General features: G+C 26.8%; 1 protein-coding gene across 1 annotated transcript in view; it reads right to left on the reverse strand.

Annotated features, from left to right (window-relative positions):
• The window catches only part of LOC126899056 (polyhomeotic-proximal chromatin protein-like), a 44,587-nt gene extending 23,424 nt beyond the window's left edge, over positions 1-21,163 (reverse strand). Inside the window, 4 exon segments of the mRNA XM_050673579.1 lie at positions 987-1,139; positions 2,509-3,368; positions 3,619-3,727; positions 20,543-21,163. Of these exon segments, the coding sequence (XP_050529536.1) occupies positions 987-1,139; positions 2,509-3,368; positions 3,619-3,727; positions 20,543-20,840 (1,420 nt within the window). The 5' untranslated portion in view covers positions 20,841-21,163.
• Between the last annotated feature and the right edge of the window lie 1,781 nt (positions 21,164-22,944).

A 22,944-nucleotide genomic window follows, 5' to 3' on the forward strand; every position in this document is an offset into this window, starting at 1 on the left:
AAAAAATTTCGAAAATTAGCGATTTTTAAATTTGTAATTTTTTTGGAGGTTTCCCCCATTTACGGGGAACAAGGGAAATTTTTTCAATTTTGAAGGGTAATGTCTTCGACTAGATACGATTTGTGATCTTTTGACGTATCGTTGAAAGAAATCCGTTCGGTGAGAGCTGAGAAAAAGTGGTAACAGACACAAAAAAAAAAAAAAACACATCATAGTAAAACCAATACCTTCTCAGCTTCGCATCGAAGCTAAAATAACCAATACGCAAATAACACTGATTAGGGAAATATGAGATTAAACAAATCTTCTAGCAGACTAGAAGTAATAATCACTGTACATATTATACAGGTGACCGGTTTATCATAATCCACTCCGATTACTCTCAAAATAAATGCAACATTGAGAAAAAATTGTTTGCTTTTTTTAGTTACGTGTACTTTTTTATTTATAAGCTAATAATTACTTTTTAAAATCATCCCTTATGATTTATGATTCATTATATAATTATAATTATGATTAATTATAATAAATATTGTATTCTCAATTTTATAATTTGGCTGGTCAGAGAGTACAGCCGAGAAATGACTAGTAATAAAAAGAGCAACACACAATGTAAACTTTCAATAGTAACTGTAAATTTGTAATAACTTCTGAAATACTGTCTAAAAGTTGGAATATTAGTTAATTTCTATAAAAATCAAATCTTAGTTACATCATTTTCTATTTTATAAGCTAGTAAATATGTATATTGACATTTAAAAATATAAAGTTGATAACCCATTAAATTATAAGGAATGATTCTAAAAAGTAATTTTAAGTTGATAAATCAAAAAATATATGTAACTAAAATAAGTCAAACATTTTTTTCTAATATTGTATTCATTTTACGAATGTAAAATGTTTTTAATAAACCACTCTTTATATAATATTAATGTTTTTTGAGTAATAAGATAAATATGTAATACTATAAAATAAACTTAAAATACCAGATTGAATTAATGAATTAGCTTTTTTCGATCGTCCTTGATCATATATTGATTCATTTAATTTTGTCTGTGCTCGGCCATCCTGACCAAATTTTAAGTTTGAGAGTTTTTCATTTTCTTTTTGAAACTCGGCACCGCTTAAACCAGAAATAGCTGAAAATAATAATAAATAATGAATGACATGACATTTATTTTTATTTTATTGGTAAAAAAAATTGGAACAACTGAACAAATACGGAAGTGCTAACTGAAATCAAAACAGTTGGTATTACACTTGATTACCCCTTTTTTTATTCGTAGAAAATAATGCAAAACTTAAACTAGCACCTACTCGTTAAAATTAATGTCATACAATCTAATGCGTAATAAATGAAAAGTTAATTTTAGGTTTATAGTAATAATAATGTCACGCATACTAAAAACAATCAGTGAATAACAAAAAATCAGCTTTTCCTTTTTCATCCAATTACATCAATATTACAACTTTTTAGTTTTTATGTTAATTTTATTATTACATCAATTATAAATAAAATATTGATTGGTAATAACGGCATAAATAAATGAAAGCAATTTTGTTCAACAGAAGAGCTTCCAATTTTAAAATTTCACAAAAATTACATGTATAATTATATAAAAATAAATTTTAGAATAATATAATAACCCCCCCCCCAAAAAAAAAGAAAATTTTGTTGAATTTTTATTGATGTTTAATAAAATTAAAAGCATGAATTTTTCAATGCCTCCGAAAAAGACGCCCCATTGATTAATCCCCTCCTAAATGTTCTAAAAAATCTGTCTTTTAATTCTACATCAAATTAACACTATTACAAAATACTTTATGGTGAAAAAAAAAACTTAATTTCTATGTGTTATGGAACATTAAAGCTAAAAATTATACAATCTTTAGAAATATTGCCAATTATTCAGAACAATAAAATGTCTACATCAATCAAAACTAAATAAAATTTAAAATTTGTATATAGTAATTTTAATTACTGACAGGTATTCATCAGTTCTAATTTAAAAATATGCCTTTACTCGACAGTGGATCTTGACTGTCTTTAACTTTATTTAAAGTTATAATTGTAAATATCAAAAATGTTTCTAGATACGATCTTGGGTAATTATGTTATCTATAGAGTATTATTAATTTAAATAGTATTACTATTGTTACATTATTCCAGAATTATATAATTACCAAAAGTTAGGTACACCTAATTATCTTATAAAATAAAATTTAATCAGTATCATTTTATAGTATGGTACTGTACAATAACTATAAATATTATTTAGTATTATAAATATTATTTAGACTAACTGACGCTTCGAATAGAGCGTAAATCAGAAGTTTAAATAGATTGACATATACAGTACTTAGAGCTTTTAAATGATTAACATATTAACATTGCACACGAGTAACATGTTTTTCTGTTTAATTTAGTTATTAACTACACAGATTATGTTATTATTTTTAATTTTTAAGACAAAACATTTGGCCTATTATTAATTTAATAATACAAACCGGTTAATGTATTAGCCATTTGTCTTTTCCTAAGACTGGTCACTCCGTCTGCACCTGTTGGACTGCTCACCTCATCTTCATCTTCGTGTATTGTGTAAACATCACCCAGACTTCTATCGTAGTACAACTGAGCAGCGTCTATTAACTGATTTTGCTCCAGTTGTTGCTGAATTAACTGCTGTTGTTGCTGCTGTTGATGTTGCATTCTATTCGAGTCATCCATCAATATTTGTCCATTTTCGTCCAATAGTGGCATCGGCTTTAAATTTATTTCATTGACAAGACACTCTGCCAGACTTACATCGTCACTAGAATCTGATCCCGATCGTTCAGCTAGTGATTGTTGATTACCATATTGAAAGTAAGTAGAAGTATCATTATCTGGCGATACAGGCGATAATTGCTCTGGCGATGATTGAAGATGTTCATTACCATTAAAACTAATACGGTGTTGTTGTTGTTGCTGCTGTTTTTGCTGTTGCTGTTGACGTTTAGCAGTCATCCCAGATGAATACCCAGGGGATGTACTGATACTTTGCTGCATCTGAATCTGTGGAGAGTTCTGGGGATATTGTTGTGGTTGGTATGACACAGTACTCTTTTGCGCATGTCGTGGTTGCTCTTGATAGCTAGCATCTTGATACTTATTACTTTGTTGTTGTACTTGTTGCTGCCGCTGTCGCTGTTGATTTTGATATTGAATTTGCTGCTGTGGTTGTTGTTGCTGCTGCTGCTGTTTTTGTTGTTGCGCAACGCTGCTATTGCTACCATAATACATACTCTGTTGATTTGAGTAATTTCCACTATTGTAGCCTTGTCTAAGTCCATCCACAGGCCTTTGTAATGAATTATTTGTGTTACTAAAAAATGTAAAGAATACATTTCAATAAAAAATTTAATATCAAAAAAATTCTATAAAAATATGACTAACTTGAACATTTTATAAAATAAATATAAATATAAAGAATATCAATAATAAAAATTATTATTAATTTTTTATGTGAGGGTTGGAATAAAATGGTCAAATAGATTTAAAAAATTAAACAACTAATAATATATGTTTTCTAATAACCAATGAACAATTTTAATTGCAAATGTTCAATGTATTACCTTGTAGGTTCTTCCATATTTTTAGCTTTTGCCATAACATTTTGAATGAGAGCTCTTTCTTCTAAACTTAAATGACTCAAATCCAAATTCTGTGGATCCGGTTCTATGCCTATTAAATATATACAATATTATTAAAAAAATCTGTTAAATAAGAGGATCCTATTTTACAATTCGTAGACAGTAAATTAAAAAAATTAAACATCTCCCTCGTATCAATTAAATTTTTTTACTGTAATAAAAATAATAATTCAATAAGTATTAAAATTTGTAATACCACATAGCGAATTCTGATATTTCTTGAATTAATCTAACATTATATTAAAAAAGCGTAAATTCTATTCAGTAACAAATGTGTACTTTAAATACTTTTTTGTATGTAATACATATGCAGTAATTCAGACGATGTGATGAGTCATCATGTAACTGTCATAACTTATGGCAATTATAAATGTACATAAAAATCAGGCGAATCTACACAATATTTATAAGATAGAATAAATATAGCAATGTCATATGTCAACTACATGTCAAACAGGAGTTAGATAAGCAAAACTATAATACCGCAATATTACTTCAAATTTTATAAGACAGCTAGTCAGTAATTTATAATTTCTGAAACAGCATATCTAATTGGAATAAAACATCTGTTTAGTAAAATGTTTAATACGACACTAAATATAAAACATCTTTACATTAACTCAATTAATTCGAAATTCAAAAAAATTATCTATAAATCTACACTTTAAATATTTATTCATATTTCAAGAAGTTTTAGTAAAAATATCTTTTATTTTTTATTGTTTAACAAAGTATTCCAAAATCTCTTTCAGTCATAATCGATGTATAATGCAATAAGCACTTTATGGAATAGCAACATTTTTTTGTCTTCTGAAAAATGGTAATACATTTTAAGATTTGATATATTTTTAAAAAAGATATTTTAAACATTTATTTTAAGAATCTAACAAAAAAATGGTTTCCTAAACCTATAAAATATTCAAATTTTGGAACTTATTATTTTTGTTTGATTACATTGTATTTAAATTTTAATCCTGTGGATTAAAGCAAACTGTCAAACTGATATAATTGTTAACATAAGAGTGAGAAAAAAATTTTTGTTTTTTAACTTTGGTTCATAATAAACTAACTTTAATTAAACACGGATGTTCACTTTGATAGCTTCAATTATGGATAAATGGACTAGAATTAAAATGTCGTATTACTCGACACCCTCGCACACCACGATCATAAAATACTAACCGATATTAAGACATCAAAATTATGTCATAATAATTTTAAATCACTTATTAATGATAACATTGGTATACATAAAAATTAGATTTATTAGAAAATAAATAAAAATAAAAATGTTTATATTAATTAAAACTACAAATAGTAAAAAAAAATGTATTGGAAGTTTTCCATCGAAGATTTCGACTATAAGTTCATAAAAAATACAATTATTTTTCATTTTATAAAATTCAAATCTACTAATTTGTTTATTATTTTGTAATAAACTAAACAGTTTAAGTGTAATTAGGGAGATAAGTGCATAAAAAATAGAACTCTAATATTTTAAATGGAAATTGTTGACTGTTTTTAATTAAAACAAAAGTAAGGAGTTTATTTGCCCAAAAACGTCATAACTAAAGTATCCTTATGAGAAATATAATATTTTTAGAAATTTCAATTAGAAGTGATACTTGTTAAAAATGTCTTGTATTTCTTTAGCCTTCTATAGAAAGTCAGTATGTATAAGAAATGTACGGTGTGGCCTTGGATTTTAAAAACCACCAAAAGCTAAGTAAATAACCAAAACAAAACAGAGGTTTTTTTATTTAATTAAAACAAAATATTAAAGTAACTTAAATTTGTTACACACAAGGACCTACGATTTTTAGCGCCGCCCCTGTTTTTATATATAAATTGTTTTATAGAGCCAATTTTTCGTCAATAATAATGTAAACTGTAACTATTAAAAGGTAAAATGAGTTGTTTCTTTTATAGATATTATTTATTTTATTTAAATTTAACACAATAAATACTTGACTTAAAATTTAAGTATAAAACGTTTCATCGTTAAATTTAAAAGGCGGAAAAATATAGAAAGGAGAAATAACAATTATCATATGTAGAACTAAACCTAACTCAAAAATTTACCGTAACCGAGTTTTAAACTAGTTACCACACAATTTATTTAGTCTAATTATTATTGTTATAAATAATACTATGTATTATAATACCAAATAAACAAGTCAAGTCCAAAGTTTCACGAAAAATATCAAAGGAAATACAGCGAAATTATTCATTATTCCTTGATAATATAATAATGTCCCGCAAGGGAGACTTTATTAAGTCTACGGGTGTGACGACCCCGCGTACCCTAGTCGTTAGGGTTATCGAAAGATAATTCTGACACCTATCTTTAGATAGGTTAGCTACAGGCCGACAACCTGTACTGTAAAAACTTCATGTTCAGGATTCGAACAACAACAAGCCTCGGACTAGATTGGGAAAAACGACTGGAAATTGGATATCGGATTTAAAATGTGGTACTTGGAATATACGAACACTATACAAACCTGGAGCAGCAGCGGAATTAATAGGTGAAGTGGAGAGATACAAAATGAAGCATTTACAAGAGATGAGATTGGAGGATGCGGGAACAACAAAAATATCACAAACAACAATCATAAATGGAAAAAGCGAACGAGGGCACAAACTAGGGACTGGTTTTGCTGTACATGAATCGATTCTACATATGATTAAAGAGTTCAAAAATGTAAACCCGAGAATTTCGACATTAACCCTAAAAGATAAAGACCTTCATATAGTGTTAATCAATGTACATGCGCCAACGGAGGATAAAGATGAGGAAGAAAAGGAAGAGTTTTACGATACACTTGAGGAGATATTTGATACAACGGTGGGAAATATAAAAATTGTACTAGGTGACCTAAATGCTAAAATAGGAAAGGAAAGGATATACTATGACGTGGCAGGAATACACAGTCTCCATGAACACTAGAATGATATTGGTTCAAGACTAGCAAATTTTGCATTAGGAAAAGGTTTAATAATTAAAAGCACAATGTTCCTACGCAAAGATATATACAAATATACTTGGGTGTCACCGGATGGGAGGCACAAGAACCAGATTGACCATGTACTGGTCAACAAAAGGTTTAAAAATGGTATAACTAATGTGAGAACATTACGAGGCGCCGACGCAGACTCCGACCATCTTCTGTTAGGTATCTGGATAAGAGTAAAATTCAAGAAGCAAAGCATGCACAAATTAAATACAATAGAGAGGTATGATATTGAGAAGTTAAAAGACGTTGACATATATAAAAATTACAGCAAAAAAATCAGCGAAAATCTTAAAGAACAACAAATAATAAATACAGACGATGTGAATGATGTGTGGGGCAAAATTAGAGGTGCTGTACAACAAACCGCAAAAATAACCTTAGGGATAAGAAAAAAGAGAAAGAAACCATGGTTCAACAAAATTTGTGAAGACGCAGTACAAAGGAGAAAGAGAGCCCGGGAATAATGGTTGAAAGATACTAATAATGAAGAGTGCTATAGAATTTAGCAGACGGAGGAAAGAGGCTCACAATATAATAAGATGTGAAAAAAGAAAGTATATCCAAAATATTATGCAAGATGCTGAACAGGACTTTAGGTTAAATAGGACCCGCGATATTTATAAGAGAGTGAAAGATTTAAAAGGAGATTTTAAAAAGAAGGAACGGTTTCTTAAGGATGATGATGGAATGTTAATAACTGCAGAGAAAGAAATAGCTGAAAAATGGAGAAAGTATTTTGACCATCTACTAAACTGTGAGGAACCAACCGAAAAATTTCTCTTTAATATTAGGAACATAAATACACAAGAATACCCACACCCCTCACTTGAGGAAATTGAAGTACAAGTACAAAGATTAAAAAATCGCAAATCCCCAGGAGAGGATTATGTTCTAGTGGAACTCTTAAAATATGGAGGAAAAGATGCAATACGATGGATCTGGCAAGTCATTAGCAGGGTGTGGACAACAGAAAAAATTCCAGAGGATTGGAAGGTGGCGGTGGTGTGCCCAATTCACAAAAAAGGTGATAGACAGGATTGTAACAATTACCGGGGAATATCCTTGCTTAACGTAGCGTATAAAATATTTTCAAATTGTGTCTTAGACAGAATTAAAGAAAATCAGAACAAGTAATAGTAAACTATCAAGGAGGGTTTAAAGCTGGTAGATCTACGACGGACCAGATGTTCATTATTAAGCAATTGTTTCAAAAAAAATGGGAGTTTGATAAAGAAATACATACACTTTTCGTGGACTTTAAAAAAGCATATAGTGTTCATAGAGACAGTCTACTGAATATTATGAAAGAATTTCATTTCCCACAAAAACTGGTCAATCTAATATCGATCAGTGTAATGGAGACCTTGATAAGGGTTCAAGTGGGAAATTCAATAACTGACCCGGTTAGAGTAAATTCAGGACTAAGACAAGGCGATTCGTTATCGCCGATTCTGTTCAACGTGGTTTTAAAGAGGGTAATTAGGGAAATGAAAATTGAACCTCATGAAGGTATTAGACTACAAGACACGGCGATAAGTATACTTGCTTATGCGGATGATATAGTGTTGATGGAAGAATCTGAAGATAGATTGAAGATATTATTTAGTAGATTGTATAAAGCAGCATCAAAAGTAGGACTATACGTAAACGAACAAAAAACGGAGTATATGATCTTGAGTAGACGAGAGATACCATTTCGTCAGTCCATAAAAATAGATCACTACGAATTTATAAGAGTACAACAGTTCAAATACCTCGGTACTATTTTGATTGAAAAAAATAATATAGCAAACGAGGTAGCAGCAAGAATTCAAGCTGGGAATAAATGTTACTTTGGACTCACTAAGATACTACATTCAAGAGCAATATCGCGAAGAATGAAAGAACAATTATATACGTCCCTGATACGACCGGTTATATTATATGGATCAGAAACATGGCCACTTAGAAAAATGGACGAACAGAGATTTATTACCTTTGAAAGAAAAGTATTACTGAAAATATATGGCCCAGTCAAGAACGAAATAACTGGGAAGTGGAGACGAAGAAAGAATATAGAACTAGAAACACTATATAGTGGTCCGAATATATTGAAGATTATCAGAGGAAGAAGACTACGATGGGCCGGCCATGCTTGGAGGAACCAAAATCCACTTCTACTTGCAGTGATTGAACAAAATCCTGTAGGTAAAAGACCTTTGGGAATACCAAAAATGCGCTGGGAAGATGTTGTAAAAAAGGATGTTGAGCAGATGAGAGGTGTGTCCAATTGGAGGGATTTGGCAGTGGACAGAGAAGGCTGGAAGCTTGGTTGTGAGATGGGATGGTCTTAAAGGCCCAATAAACCCAAGAAGAAGAAGAAGAATATAATAATGAAAAAAAAATCGTTTTTATTCTGCTGGTTATTTTAAGTAGAACTTTTAAAACTTAGTAAAAAATATTTCCCTTGTAAAAGATGTAATCTTCTTTGCACTATCAAAGTTTAGCATCTGTCTAATTAAATAATAAGTTACAACAAATATCGCAAAATTATTACCCTTCTTACTTAAACGAAAAAAATAATTAATATAAATATTATTTTCACTGGTTATAAAGAATCATTGAAAAAACCAAATAACCAAATTTTAAATATCATAGAAAGGAATATAGAAAAATCCATAACAAGACTACCGGTTAGACACATTCGAGTTGAAAGACCTTAATTTTTTAGTAATTTAAAATTAAATTAAAATTAAAATTAAATTTTAATTTAAAATTTAATCGCTTAGATTTTCATTAAGCTTTCGAAATATATTTGTCACGTTCGCGTAATGCCAATAAGAGTTTATTGTTCATGAAAATAAGAATAACACGATATTTTTCAATCACAAAATAATGTTCTTCTTTAATAAATAAATAAAATATTTCTTGAACAAGTAATTTCTTAACACACATATATAATCGAACTTTTTATCTATTATGACTTTATTTAGTAGAATTATTTTGTAAAAGCTGTCATATTTAACTACAGCTCATAGTTAAAAAATATAACCATTCAACAATAATAACTAAGTAATTTTGTCATTTTATTTTATACTAGCTATTCTATTATTTTTGCCATTTTTTGCACACAGGGTCAAGAGTAATTCTACAATAAATTATTTACAGCTAAGTAATCAATTGCGAAACGACTGACAAATTAATAAACAAAATATAGTCTATGTCACGACTAATTTATAATACATTATATAAACTATTTAAATTCAAATATAAATACCAACAATAAATGTCTTATGAACATTATTTACCTCAATTTCAAATTAAAAAAAAACATTAATTATCTGCATCTAAAACTATTTAAACTTCAGTGAAATTTATCTTTAGAATACTGAGAATTAGTTTGTTTGTACTTTGAAACTTCTTGTGCAAATTAAAACAACGAGGATGAGAAGCGTACATATATTATATAATAATATATGTACACACATAATATCATTATATAATTATTAGGTACGAATTGATACAAGTTTTCCGGAAATGGAGGCAGCTGAATTTAGAGTCAATAATTCCTAATCAACATTTTAAGAAACCATTAATGTATAACATCATAATATTTCCCACTCGTTATCAATGAAATTTCTCCTCAAACGACTTGCGCGTGTAAAATACTTACCGGGACACATTGACTTACTTTACACACACACTCTGTATTACACGCTCAGTATATCCTGCCCCGGCCGAACGGTCGATTTTAAAAAAGGGTGTCAGCTGAAATCGTACCGCATTGTTTTTAGTAAGGCGGTAACGATGAAATATACACAAGATTCTTGGTTATGATTAATTCCTGATATGAGTGTATTTCAACATTTTATGATAAAAATCAAACTATTTCAAAAAACTTATATAGAACTTACATAATTCCTTAAATACGATATACTAAATATGTACAATATCGTATTCACCGTGTAAAAGGAACGTATTATTCATCGACCGTTTACAAATTATCTCGCATTGGTTTGCAGCAAACGACTGTGTAATAAACAAAACAATATAGATAATTCAAATTAACTGGCGGTTGATTACAAGTATTGTATATGAGCACATGGGCGTGTCTCATAGACGTACAATATTTTGGGTTACGATAATAATCGTTCATTTCAAATAACTTTCACTTATTTTTATTTAAAAACTTGGTTTTTTTTTTATTTAATATAGTTATTATATTAAATAATATAATATATTATTTAATTTAATATAGTTATTATATTAAATAATATAATATATTATTTGATATTAATATCGTATTTTGATTATATATGAACAAAACACTTATAATCATTTGTAATTTACTTATAATACGCTGTAAACAAAAGCGGTAACAAATTAACGTTTAATGAAATATAAATTTAAGTGATCAAGTTGTTTCAAACAAAATGAATTTTCAAGACTTAATTATTTTAATTTACTCATTAGTTATACTAAGTTAAGTATAATCGGGAATTGGATTTTACAATATTAATTGATTGTGTACAGTTGTAGTTAATCTATAGAAACACAATACTGTGCTTATTAACAACACTCTTAAAAATAATGTCGTTAAGTTCACCTACATGTATTGGAAGTTTTTGACGCAACTATGTTAGGTAAACTTTGACGTGATAAAAACGTTATATTTGTTTACGAATTTTCGATAATTTATGTCAAAATTACACTATCTGTGTGTAAATTTAACATGTATATTTTAAATATTATACTGATATGTGACAATTTTCGGATCATTTCTATTCTATTGAAACAAAAATGTTATAGAAACATAAAAATCAAATTTAATTATTTTTAAACTAATAAAAAATAAGTAATACATATTTCGATAATAATTTGCTAGTTTGATTTGAAAAGTTACATGATTTTTGTCAAATTAAATATTATTTATAAATATATTTTATGGTTAAAATATAAATGGTAACCCATTCAGTCAATTATTAACTTATGTCAAAATTAATTATATCCGCTTATATACTTTGCGAAACATTTTATTAGTCAAAATATGAAATTAATTACAATATAGTAATTATTATCGATCTTTGTAAATATTCTACACCATATAGCAAACTTTCAAATACCTAAGTTATTCAAAGTCAAAACTAAAAAATGTATACTAATTTCTTGCTTGATATTATTATAAAAACCAATAATAGTGAACAAAATGGCTTATAATACCTTTATATAAAAGTATCAATTTAATCAATTAACAAGTTTTAGTAAAATTTACTTAATAATTACCTAACAGTATTGAAATGTAGTTTTAACTTAAAGTTACAGAAAAGTAATTACAAAAATCAAGTTTGACATAAAATACAATTTTTTTTTAGAACAATTAATATAAAAATATACATCGAATTGAAGGAAATATAAAAATAAAAATAATATTTTTGATTAGAATTATATTAATACTATACCGTAGAGTACACAGTATTACATAAATAAAATTTTGCATTTTATTATACCCACAGTCATACAAATAAATATTATAACTGTATTATTTCGAGTATAGTAATTAGTGAGGTGTATGTGTAAAGTTACACTAATACCGTTTATTTAAGTTTGATTTCATCTTCGGGTTTTGAGGGGACTTACAAATATCGAAAATATAATTAAAAATTAATTATAAAAAATTAGCAATTATTGCTGTTAGAATTTCTCTATATTTTATTAATATGGAGGTACAAATGAAAATCAGCTGAAAATTACATTCCATTAAAAAAAGGGAAAAGGTAATATTTTCATCTTTTAATCTACATAATCGACTAAGTTATACTTAACACGAGTGCTGAATGGTAATTAAGTGTGCTCAATAACTTTGGAAAGTAAATTAATTTTACTGGAAAAAATTGTGCACGTTAGAAATTACTTATGGTTCACAATACTAGTTAAGATTTTTTTAACCTATCTATTAAAGTCGTATTAAAGTTATAAAACCGAACAATGATCATCCGTATACATGTATTATTTAAATTTATTTATCTGACAGTTGCTATAAACAGAATTTGATTGATAGTGATTTTTATAATGTTTTCTATCTACTTCAATTTAGTTATTAAACTGCGTAAAGTAAAAGTACTCAACAAATAAATAAATTATAATTAATCTAGAAAATCGTACAAAAGTAATGCTCAACAGAGTAAATTGTTATTTAGTCTAGAATGGCTATGATAAATTTTTAACTATCAAAACGTTTACAAAAATCAATTTGAAACTTTTCAAGTCACAAACGAGTTACATGTCAGAGAATTAAAACGTTTATACAGAATTAATGATTAAAAGTAATTGTATTCTATTTGCACCCCACATAGTTGACATTAGAGTAGATTGAAATTCTGACAGTAATTACATCACTATCAAAAAATTTTAAAAATAAACAAAAAAACAAAAGAAAACAATTTATGGGAGAAGAGGTAAGAATGGAAATGTGTTAGTAATATGTACGTGTCGCTTTATAAACCCCTTCATTTTCGAGTAAGTGAATTTTCAAAAAAATTATTTTAACATATTAAAAATATTATACAAATTTTACATATAATGTATTTCCCTCCAAAGAGTCGTCCAATAAATACATATTTAATTTTAAATTTTTGATCGATCATATTTACTAAAGAAATTGTATGATTTTCGTTACGGCAGCCTTTAAACTAGGAATATAAGTTCAGAAGTCGAATTTTTTTTCAAATTATAATGTATATATTATATAAGAACCATTTTAAGATATATTTAAAATATCCAGATTTTTAGAAACATTTTCAAAAATTATGTTGGAACAGTTAACTTTAACTTATTTTAATACAAATAGGATGTCTCAGCCTTTACTGACAACGCTTATAACTTTCAATACAATTATAATTTTGTTAAAATATACTTTTAAATAGTTTTACCTTCTTAAGCTACGTTTAAATCAATTTTGTATTATTTATCAGTAAAAAAAACAAATTATAAATAAAAAGATTGTATTTTTTCATATATTAGACCTTTTCTCACAATAATTTTGATGGGTCAAGTGCAGTGCAGAGTATATGCATACAGTATAGGACGCACTCACTTGTCAGGCTTGAGACACTCTGTATTTAATTTTTGAACTTCCCTTTATAAGCAGATTAAATATTAAGATTTTAAAAAAAATATTTGATATAAACGATAAACGCTAAGGTGTTTAATAAAAACAAATTTGATTTGATTCATTAATTTTTCAAAAATGTATGATTTTTTAAGTAAATCAACCTAAATAATATCGAAATTTTCCAATTTCAGATCACAGTTTTTGGGAGATTTCCATCGTTTACTTGGTAACGAAAAATAATTGTTCAATTTTTGAAAATAATGTCTTCAACTAGATACGATTTGTGATCTTTCAACGTATTGTTAATCAAAATCAGTTCAGTGAAAGCTGAGTAATTGTAGTAAATAATAATTCAACAGTTGGTACTCTTTTGTTGGAAAAAATGAAATTAAATAAACATTTTAAAAATGAACCGTTTATCCGTCTGAATATAAAATATCCGAGTACTTTGGTTACACGCATTCAATAGTATACCTACAAAATAATGTTTCCAAAACTATTTCTGAATTGAACATTATGGATCAGTGAAAACTGCGTTAAACGGATATTGGCAGGTAAAATTTCTTAGAAAATCATCAATGGTTTCCAAGCCAACCATAAATGTTACTGATACAGTGGCTTGAGCCCTCTGGGAATGAAAAAAATTACAATGACAAAACGATAATGTAGCTATTGGTTATTTCCTAAAAAGTTATTGAAATCATCAAATCAAAATGTTGATAGCATACAAGTTATACATCGTTGTAAAAATTATATCCCGTTCAAATTACTTTTCAATTCAGATATAAACGAAAATAAAAATGAATAAAAATATGAATTAAGTAATGCATAAGTTCCTGTAATTTAAATAATGAACTAAAATTGTATAATGTAAACTTATGTAATTCTTTGGATTTTGATAACATAAAAGTAATAATTTCATTTTTAAATCTGCAACATTAGTTTTAAAAGTTATTTCATATCACCAAGATGTTCGTGATACAATTATAATTTGATGTCATGTCAAAGGTTGTTTAATTAAAGTCGTCTGACTATCCCCAGAAAATCATTTTACAGCCACCGCTGTTTGAACTGTCGATAATTGTATTTAGCTATGTTATTATTTCGCAAAGAGAAAAAAGTATTAAAAATGTTTGAGTCGTTTCTAACCATAAATCCGTTCAGAAAAAATATATTAAAATGGCTTTAAAATACACATTATACAGCAGGAAACATTTTCTGTGAACCCATGCAGTGTTGATGACTGCTTGGCTTATTATTTGCGTCAATCTGTTCACCCAATACAGATTATTATACAAGAACTTACATTCTATACTCACTATTTTAATAACTTTGTACAGTACTTTCTATAGCTAAAACATTTCACTTGATTTGTGTAGATTTGCCGGGAATCCTTACTATTTTAGGTGTATTATAAACGATATAATTAATTAAAAAACAAAATTAACCAATATTACTTGTTGTTATTATTGTTCAAAAAATATTTTAAAGCATGAGCGCATTATAACGTAATACTTTATGCTTCATATTTATTGAACTTCAAATACAAAATGTTAAATTGGTAAAATTATATTAAATACATAAAGTGTAAAATAATTAAAAAATTATTGCCAATAAACGAAAATTCATCATTTTTATGTATAAATAAGTTAAATAAGCAAATCAATTAACTATTTAAATTTTCATCTTTTATTTATACACACTATTTTAAAAACATCGATCATATAAAACTTAATGCAATATTTTGTGACTAAATCCATTAAATAACAGATAACATTTGAGAGTTAAGAATCAGATCATAAAATTGTATATATATACAGTATTTTTTTTTTTTTTTTTTGAAATCGATAATTTTTGAAAACATTGTTATATTAAATAAAGAAAATTACTCAATTTTTTAACTTCATTGTAAAGCTGAAAAGGAATTAATTTCACTATAATGTATTTTTTATGTCTGTTCCCCATTTTTCTTAACTCCTCTGGACCAATTTTTTTAAATTATATATCAAAAGATTACAAATCGTATTTAGTTAAAAACATTGATCTCAAAAAATTTTTTTCTATCCCTTAAAAAGTAGGATATCCTCAAAATAATATAATATTTTAACTTTTAAAAATAAACAAAAAAATAATTTCTATATTTAATATTATATATACAGAGTGATTTTTAAGTTTAATAATAGTGTTAATCATTATTAGATATTAATCTTTAGTAATCTAATGTCAGATATCTATACCAGATCCCTACTTCAGTGAAGTCATGCAAGATCCTTAATTTGTGCCATGTACTTGTCAATAAAATACACATTAAACGTTTTCTTTTAATTTTGATATGATTTATTGATTTCTACAGTAAAGTAAAATCGAGAACATATAACTTAGTTTTATTTAATTTTTTAATTATTTTATAAAAATTAATTTAATTAAAATATATTTCTAAATGGTATACCTGTGGGTTTATAGAAAGGTATAATACCAAATATTATAACAAATTAGAAAACCCATAGGGTTAACTTGCGATAAATATAACTCTTCGACATTTTTTTGAGTTGACCTTCAAGCCCGACTACACGACGTATTAAAATTCTATACTTCTAAATATTAATTAAATCATCTAGTTAAAAGTCAAATATGCACAAAATATTTTCGTCAAAAAAAATTATTTGAAATGATATTTTTAATATTTTTTTCATACCGATTTCTTTTTAAATGTCTACTACTAATACATTAATAAATAATAAATAATAAATCACTATTAATATCATAAATATGAAACTCTTTATAATTTGTCAATCAAACTTAGAACTATATTTGATCAATATTCAATGGATAATAATTTTTTCATTGAAAGTATTATTATATTATAAATACAAATGAACCTACACAGTCCAGTATATATAAACAACAAAATCGTTATATTTAACCGTCTTTATAAACCAAAGTGTAAGTAAAATCTAAATCCGATTATATATACAGTAGTATGTATATTAACATGGCCACAAAGCTCAAATCACAAATTCTACTTAAGACACCCAAACTCGTGAAGACTAATCGAATCTGATATTTTAATATTTATATTTGTTGATTTGTAAAAACTAATGCACAAATTGTTTTAGAACTATTTAAAAAGCATATTATTACTAGTGCTATCTTATGTCAATAATAAAAAAAAGTTATGGCAGTATTAAGTAAAAAAAAAACCCAACACAGTGGGGATGTAGCATAGTTGGGTCAAGTATAATGATATCTGACAGTGATTAAAATCACTATCAAAAAAAAACTATGCAAATCTGTAGATAGTGTTTCATTTAAAAAAATTGATGGATTATTCCAAAAGCTACATGATCTCCTATTTCTTTATTTATATCCTGATTACAAGTTTTATGATTTATAAGTGTATTATATGAATAAATATATATATATTTATAATATATAAAGGGAAATGGTCAGATTTAAAAAAAAGTATGTCGAATGAAAGATGTATATAAATACTACTTCTCATGAAAAAATTTTATTGATCCATACATTTTTCAAAAAGTTATAGCATAATAAAGTTAAAAATGTAAAATATAAATAGAGAATTTTCACACAAAAATAGCATTCGGGAGCCACTTTCACCGTGAAGAGAAAATAAAGTCCAAAATATTTTTTTCCATGATAAAGTATATTAGATTAGCTTTAATTTAAAATATATATAATAGTGTCAGACTTTCCAGAACACTTTAAAAAGTTAACTTGAAAAAGTGTATTTTTTGTGAAAAAGTTGTTATTTTGAATCCCCCCTGTGGGCAGGTAAAGGGTCAGATTTATAAAAAAATATATACAAAATTATTGGTAAATACCTCATGTATCTATAAAAAAAATTATTTTGATTTGGTCATTTTTGAAAAAGTTATGGCAGATTTAGGTAAAAAAAATTGAAAAAATTTCGAAAATTAACGATTTTTAAATTTGTAATTTTTTTGGAGATTTCCCCCATTTTCGTGGAACGAGAAAAATTTTTTCAATTTTTGAGGGTAATGTCTTCGACTAGATACGATTTGTGATATTTTGAAAGAAATGAAAAAAAGTGGTAATAGACACAAAAAAAAAAACAAATAGTAAAACTAATGCATCGAAGCTAAAAAATATTAGTTTAACTAATCATATTTTTTTACTTTATATTAATGTTAAATCGAAATTTTAATTATGACAACTACTTTAATATGTTTTTTAATACTTACATAATTTGTTTACTAATTGGAGTTATCAAAATTAAATTGTGCTAAAATTCCTAATACTTTTTTTTTACTTCCTTAGCAAGAATCGCTCCAATAATATACAGAATGATTCTTTTAACACTAACCACTGAATTTTTCTTAATTACATCATTGAAATGCACTCAATTTCTCCTAATATAGTAAGTTTTTTAACCATATTGTTTTTATATTTGTTAGTTACATATGTATATCAATTTATCTGTTATAAAATAATTTTTTATTTCCGCCCTTTATAAGGGTGTAGACTTTATTTATATAAATATCGACATACATATTTAACCAGTTTATAGGATAGAAAATGGTGTAACTAAGAAAAAGCCTGGTTGATAACAATTTTTGGAACAGTATTTCAGAAGATACTACCAATTTAAAAAATGACTGAATATGAGGATAGTTTCTGTTCTTTTAAATATAAAAAATAGATATTTTTGGGCCTCATTCCTACTCCTGTCTAAGTATAAATGTGTTAAAAACTTTTAAAATATTGGTCCAAAAGTTATCAACCAGGCTTTTTCATACATTATTTCCTATTTTATAAGCTGGTTAAACATGTATGTTACAAAATAAATAAAGTCTATATCCTTACAAGGTATAAGGGACGCTCATAAAAAATATTCAAAACAGATAAATGGAGATACATGTTTAACTAACAAAACCCCAAAAAAAATTATTATTTTAATCAAAATTGAGTAGCTAGTGTTAAAAGAATCACTCTGTATTTTTTTTACACACACTTTTTTAATTTTTAGAAAATCAAATTTAAAGTTTTCCATATCACACCATCCGAAATATATTCTATTTTCCATGATTTTTATATATTTAAAAAACATTTATTTCTAAATAAAATATTAATTTTCAATCCAATTCTTTACCATTTATCAATCATATATCTTATAAAAATCATTATACAGAGTAATTCGTTTATCATTAACAACCTAATAAATCAAAAAATAAAAACAACGTTGAGAATTTATTGTGTTCATCCCTAATACCTTATAAAAAGTCAATATAATATTTCAAAAATATTTATCGACTAGTTATTTTCTTAATTAGGTTATTATTTATTTAATAAGTAAGTTAATTATGTATTTTGCCATTTGAAAAAATAAACTGAAAAATCTTGAGTTTATAAGTGGTTTAAGATAAATAAATCAACTTGTATATAAAAATCTGGCATTAACTTCAATAGCTCTATTCGCATTTTTACATACTAATTATTACAGCACAACTGAATATTTAAAAAAAAACTACTAGGTTTATAATAATAATTGATCACTTGTGGCTAATTAATTAAATAAAATTTAAACTATATTAAAAATATAAATAATTTAAAAAACTAAAAATTATTAAACTCAAAAGCTACAAAAAAATTAATGAAAAGTCGTGAATACGTATTCCGGAAACAATGTTACCATTATCAATGCTAAACACATACTAGGTTTAATATAAGCGAATTGATGTTTATCCAGTAAAATATAAACAACCGAATTTTTTTTTAATGAAGGGAGGGTTTAATTTGATAAAATTTGAAATAATTTATGGAATAATTTTAAAAAATACACATAGAATACATTCAAAAAATTAAGATAACTTTCTTGTTTGAAAGTTCTTACCTTAATACATTAATTAATTTAGATGTTTAATTTTTTCTTTCGGAAAAAATGTGTTAATGATTTTTGGTTTAATAAAATGTAAAATTTAAAAAAAAAATTTCTATGCATACTTTAATTAACTTGACATAAAACAAATGTAATCTTTGTGTAATTTTCCCGACAAATCAATTTCTCACTATAACTTTACTAATCATATGCAATTTTTAATTTAAGTATAATTTTATTTTTAACAATTAAACGCAGTAAATTAAAGATTGACATGTATAAATTTTAGATTATCTATATTCCAATACAACAATATTTTACCTAAACACTTAATTAGTTTAAAAAATACTTTTCGATTTTTTATATCTTTGATTATCTAGTTGCCAATCAAATTTTCAAATTTTGAGGCAATTTTATTTTGCTTTAAATATTTGATTAATTAGATAAAATCTGTTGAAATGCTTAGATGGATGAGTGGAGTGACTAGAGAAGATAGAATAAGGATTGAATATATAAGAGGTTATAGATTATAGGTGTAACATTAATCGTGGATAAGATGAGAGAAAATAGACTTAGATGGTTTGGTTATGTTATGAGGAGAGAGGAACAGAAACTGTAAAAACAGTTATAGAAATAAATGTTGAAGGAAGAAGAGGTAAAGGAAGACGAAAAAAGAGATGGAGGGATGTTATTGGGACGGCTGATGTGAACATAAAATGTGGGAGATCGTATTAAATGGAAGTGGAAGATAAGGGTAGCTGATCCCAAGTAGTTGGAATTAGTGCGAGGAAAATAAGATGAAAGAAATAAAATTAGTTGAAAAATATTCATAGAACTAAAATAACAATTATAAAATAGAAAATAAATTAACAAATAACTCACCTGCTGCTACCATAGCCATTGGAACTGGCTTTTGAGACCGGTTGTACACTTGAGGCGTTGGCTGTTGATAAAAAGATGGCTTTGAATGTTCACCCCCGGTCAAAGTCTGTTGTTGAGATTGTCTCAACTGTTGTTGTTGATTGTTCATACCATATCCTCCAACTGTAGACGATGGCGTTTGATTCATACCGTACTGCCTAGGCCTGTTATAATCTTGTTGGTTACTGAGATTCCTTTGCTGCTGTGTCATAAATCCAGACGGAGGTCCTGGTGTGTTTTGCTGTTGTGGCTGGTCCATGTCTCCCATCAGGGTATTCAACATTTTACTGGCGAAATTGAACATACCCGACGGTTACAGAACGGATCACCGATGGCGGCAACGACGACGAATTCAACAACACAAGTCGGAACTCGCCCAAAGAACAACTTCACCAAACACTTAATTTTAAAAAATCTACATAAACATAACAAAATATAATACAAATACAACCGAGTTCATACAACGTGCGGCCACGAGTTTAAGAACTATGCCGAGAGCAAGCCGAATAACAACAGCTTAGCGTTCCCATCGTTGTCGCTCGCTGAAATAACGGCAATCGTCAACGCTATAAGGACGGCGGCGGCACACGCGTGTAAGTCGCCCAACTGCATTTCGCCTGACCAATCGATAGACACCCTACCTCACTCGAACCGCCGGCGTTCTCTTCCTTCTTTTCCCATTCCCATCAACCACTAAAAGCTTCGCTTCCTATATACCAAACGCCGACGCCCCCTGTAAGTTTCCTTATCCTCGCCGAACTTTCGTGTGTCTGTTAATACTTCATTTTTATATTACATCATTTCACCAATGACCCCTTAGTAATTACTTGGATTTTAAAGGTTTTTGTGCCGCAGAAAAGTGTCTAAAAATTTTTTGTTTATCTTTCTGTGATACACAAATCATAAACGGAATATCAATCAAACTGAATAAATAATCAAAATAAAGGTATTGAAATCTAAGTGTTACATTGGACACATAAAAGTAATTTTACATTAAACTTTTAAAATTTAAATAAATTTTAAATCGGAAAAACTTTTCAGTAGTTAGAAAAACGTAAAATTTGTAACATACACAATTGGTTTTACTAATCGAATGAGGTTCTTCTAGGTATATTGAAATCAAAAAGAAATTTAACTACTTCTAAGAGCGCCAGAACTAATTTTTACACGAAGGCTGAAATTTTAATGAATAAAAATTGGACCGCCCTTGATTGTTATAAACAATTTTTTTTGTGATTCTTAGTGATTATTTAAAAATAATTTGATAGTTTATAAAATTCACTCTTGATAATGCATATTATTTTTATTATATTATTAATAATTATTGATAATATACTAAAATATAGTTTATAAGATTAATTATTATTATTTTTATTTATTATAATAAATAAAAAATGATTTGGTTTCAGATTGAAGATGTTATATTAAGTCTATATATTTAGATCCAATAATTTCCGAACTTAGCCGCCATTGTTCCTAGGATTTTGTTATGAGTCCCAATAACTTAATCTAGTACAAAGCGAAGAATAAATACAAAAAATAAAAATGAAATGTGGAAAATTACGTAGTTTGTGGATTTTCCAATATACGTAAATTGTAAATTTTGTAAATTCTATATGTAGCGTTAAAATTATTTCTCTATCATAAAATTTTAACCAGATGTTTTTATTGCCTAAATGTAATTACTATGTAAATTTGAAAAAATTCGTTTAATCATATTTGTGTGATGAGATGACAAAGTTGGCTATTTTCAGCAAACCATGCGTGTTCAAGACCATAAAACGTAATAAAAAAAATTATAAATCGATTCAGATATGATATGGTTTAAAAGAAAATAACTAAACATTTCTGAAAAGAAAAAAAATTTTTTAACCTTCAAATTTTGCTATTAAAATACTGCAAAAATTAAAAAAAATAAAACTAAAAATTCGATGGTAAAAAATTCAAAATTTGTCAATTTAAAAATTAAATTTAAGTACTATTTAATATGAATAAAACAGTGCTAGTTCAACAGTGCTAGCTTATTTGGATGTGAAGTTATAGGCTCTAGAACATAAGGTGTTTTTTCATGTTTTTAATTATAAAAAATGCGCTCTGGTAAAAAAACAATAAAAAAAATATATTATTTTTGCTTCAATGACCTTTAAAAAGTCTACGATGTAAATTTAAAAAATTTCTGAATTATAGCAGCACACACATTAGATAATTTCAAATGGAATGACCCTTAAATGTTATTATAAATTGTAATTATTATTTATAAATTAAATATTTTTATCATATTCATTAATAATAAATTCTAATTTAGTAAAATATCTTAAGATTGTTATAAAAATTTTTAGTTCTCAAAATTGGTGATGGGAAAT

The sequence above is a fragment of the Daktulosphaira vitifoliae genome, unplaced genomic scaffold (genome assembly GCF_025091365.1).
Source record: "Daktulosphaira vitifoliae isolate Bord-2020 unplaced genomic scaffold, ASM2509136v1 Scaffold_2, whole genome shotgun sequence".
Taxonomy (NCBI): domain Eukaryota; kingdom Metazoa; phylum Arthropoda; class Insecta; order Hemiptera; family Phylloxeridae; genus Daktulosphaira; species Daktulosphaira vitifoliae.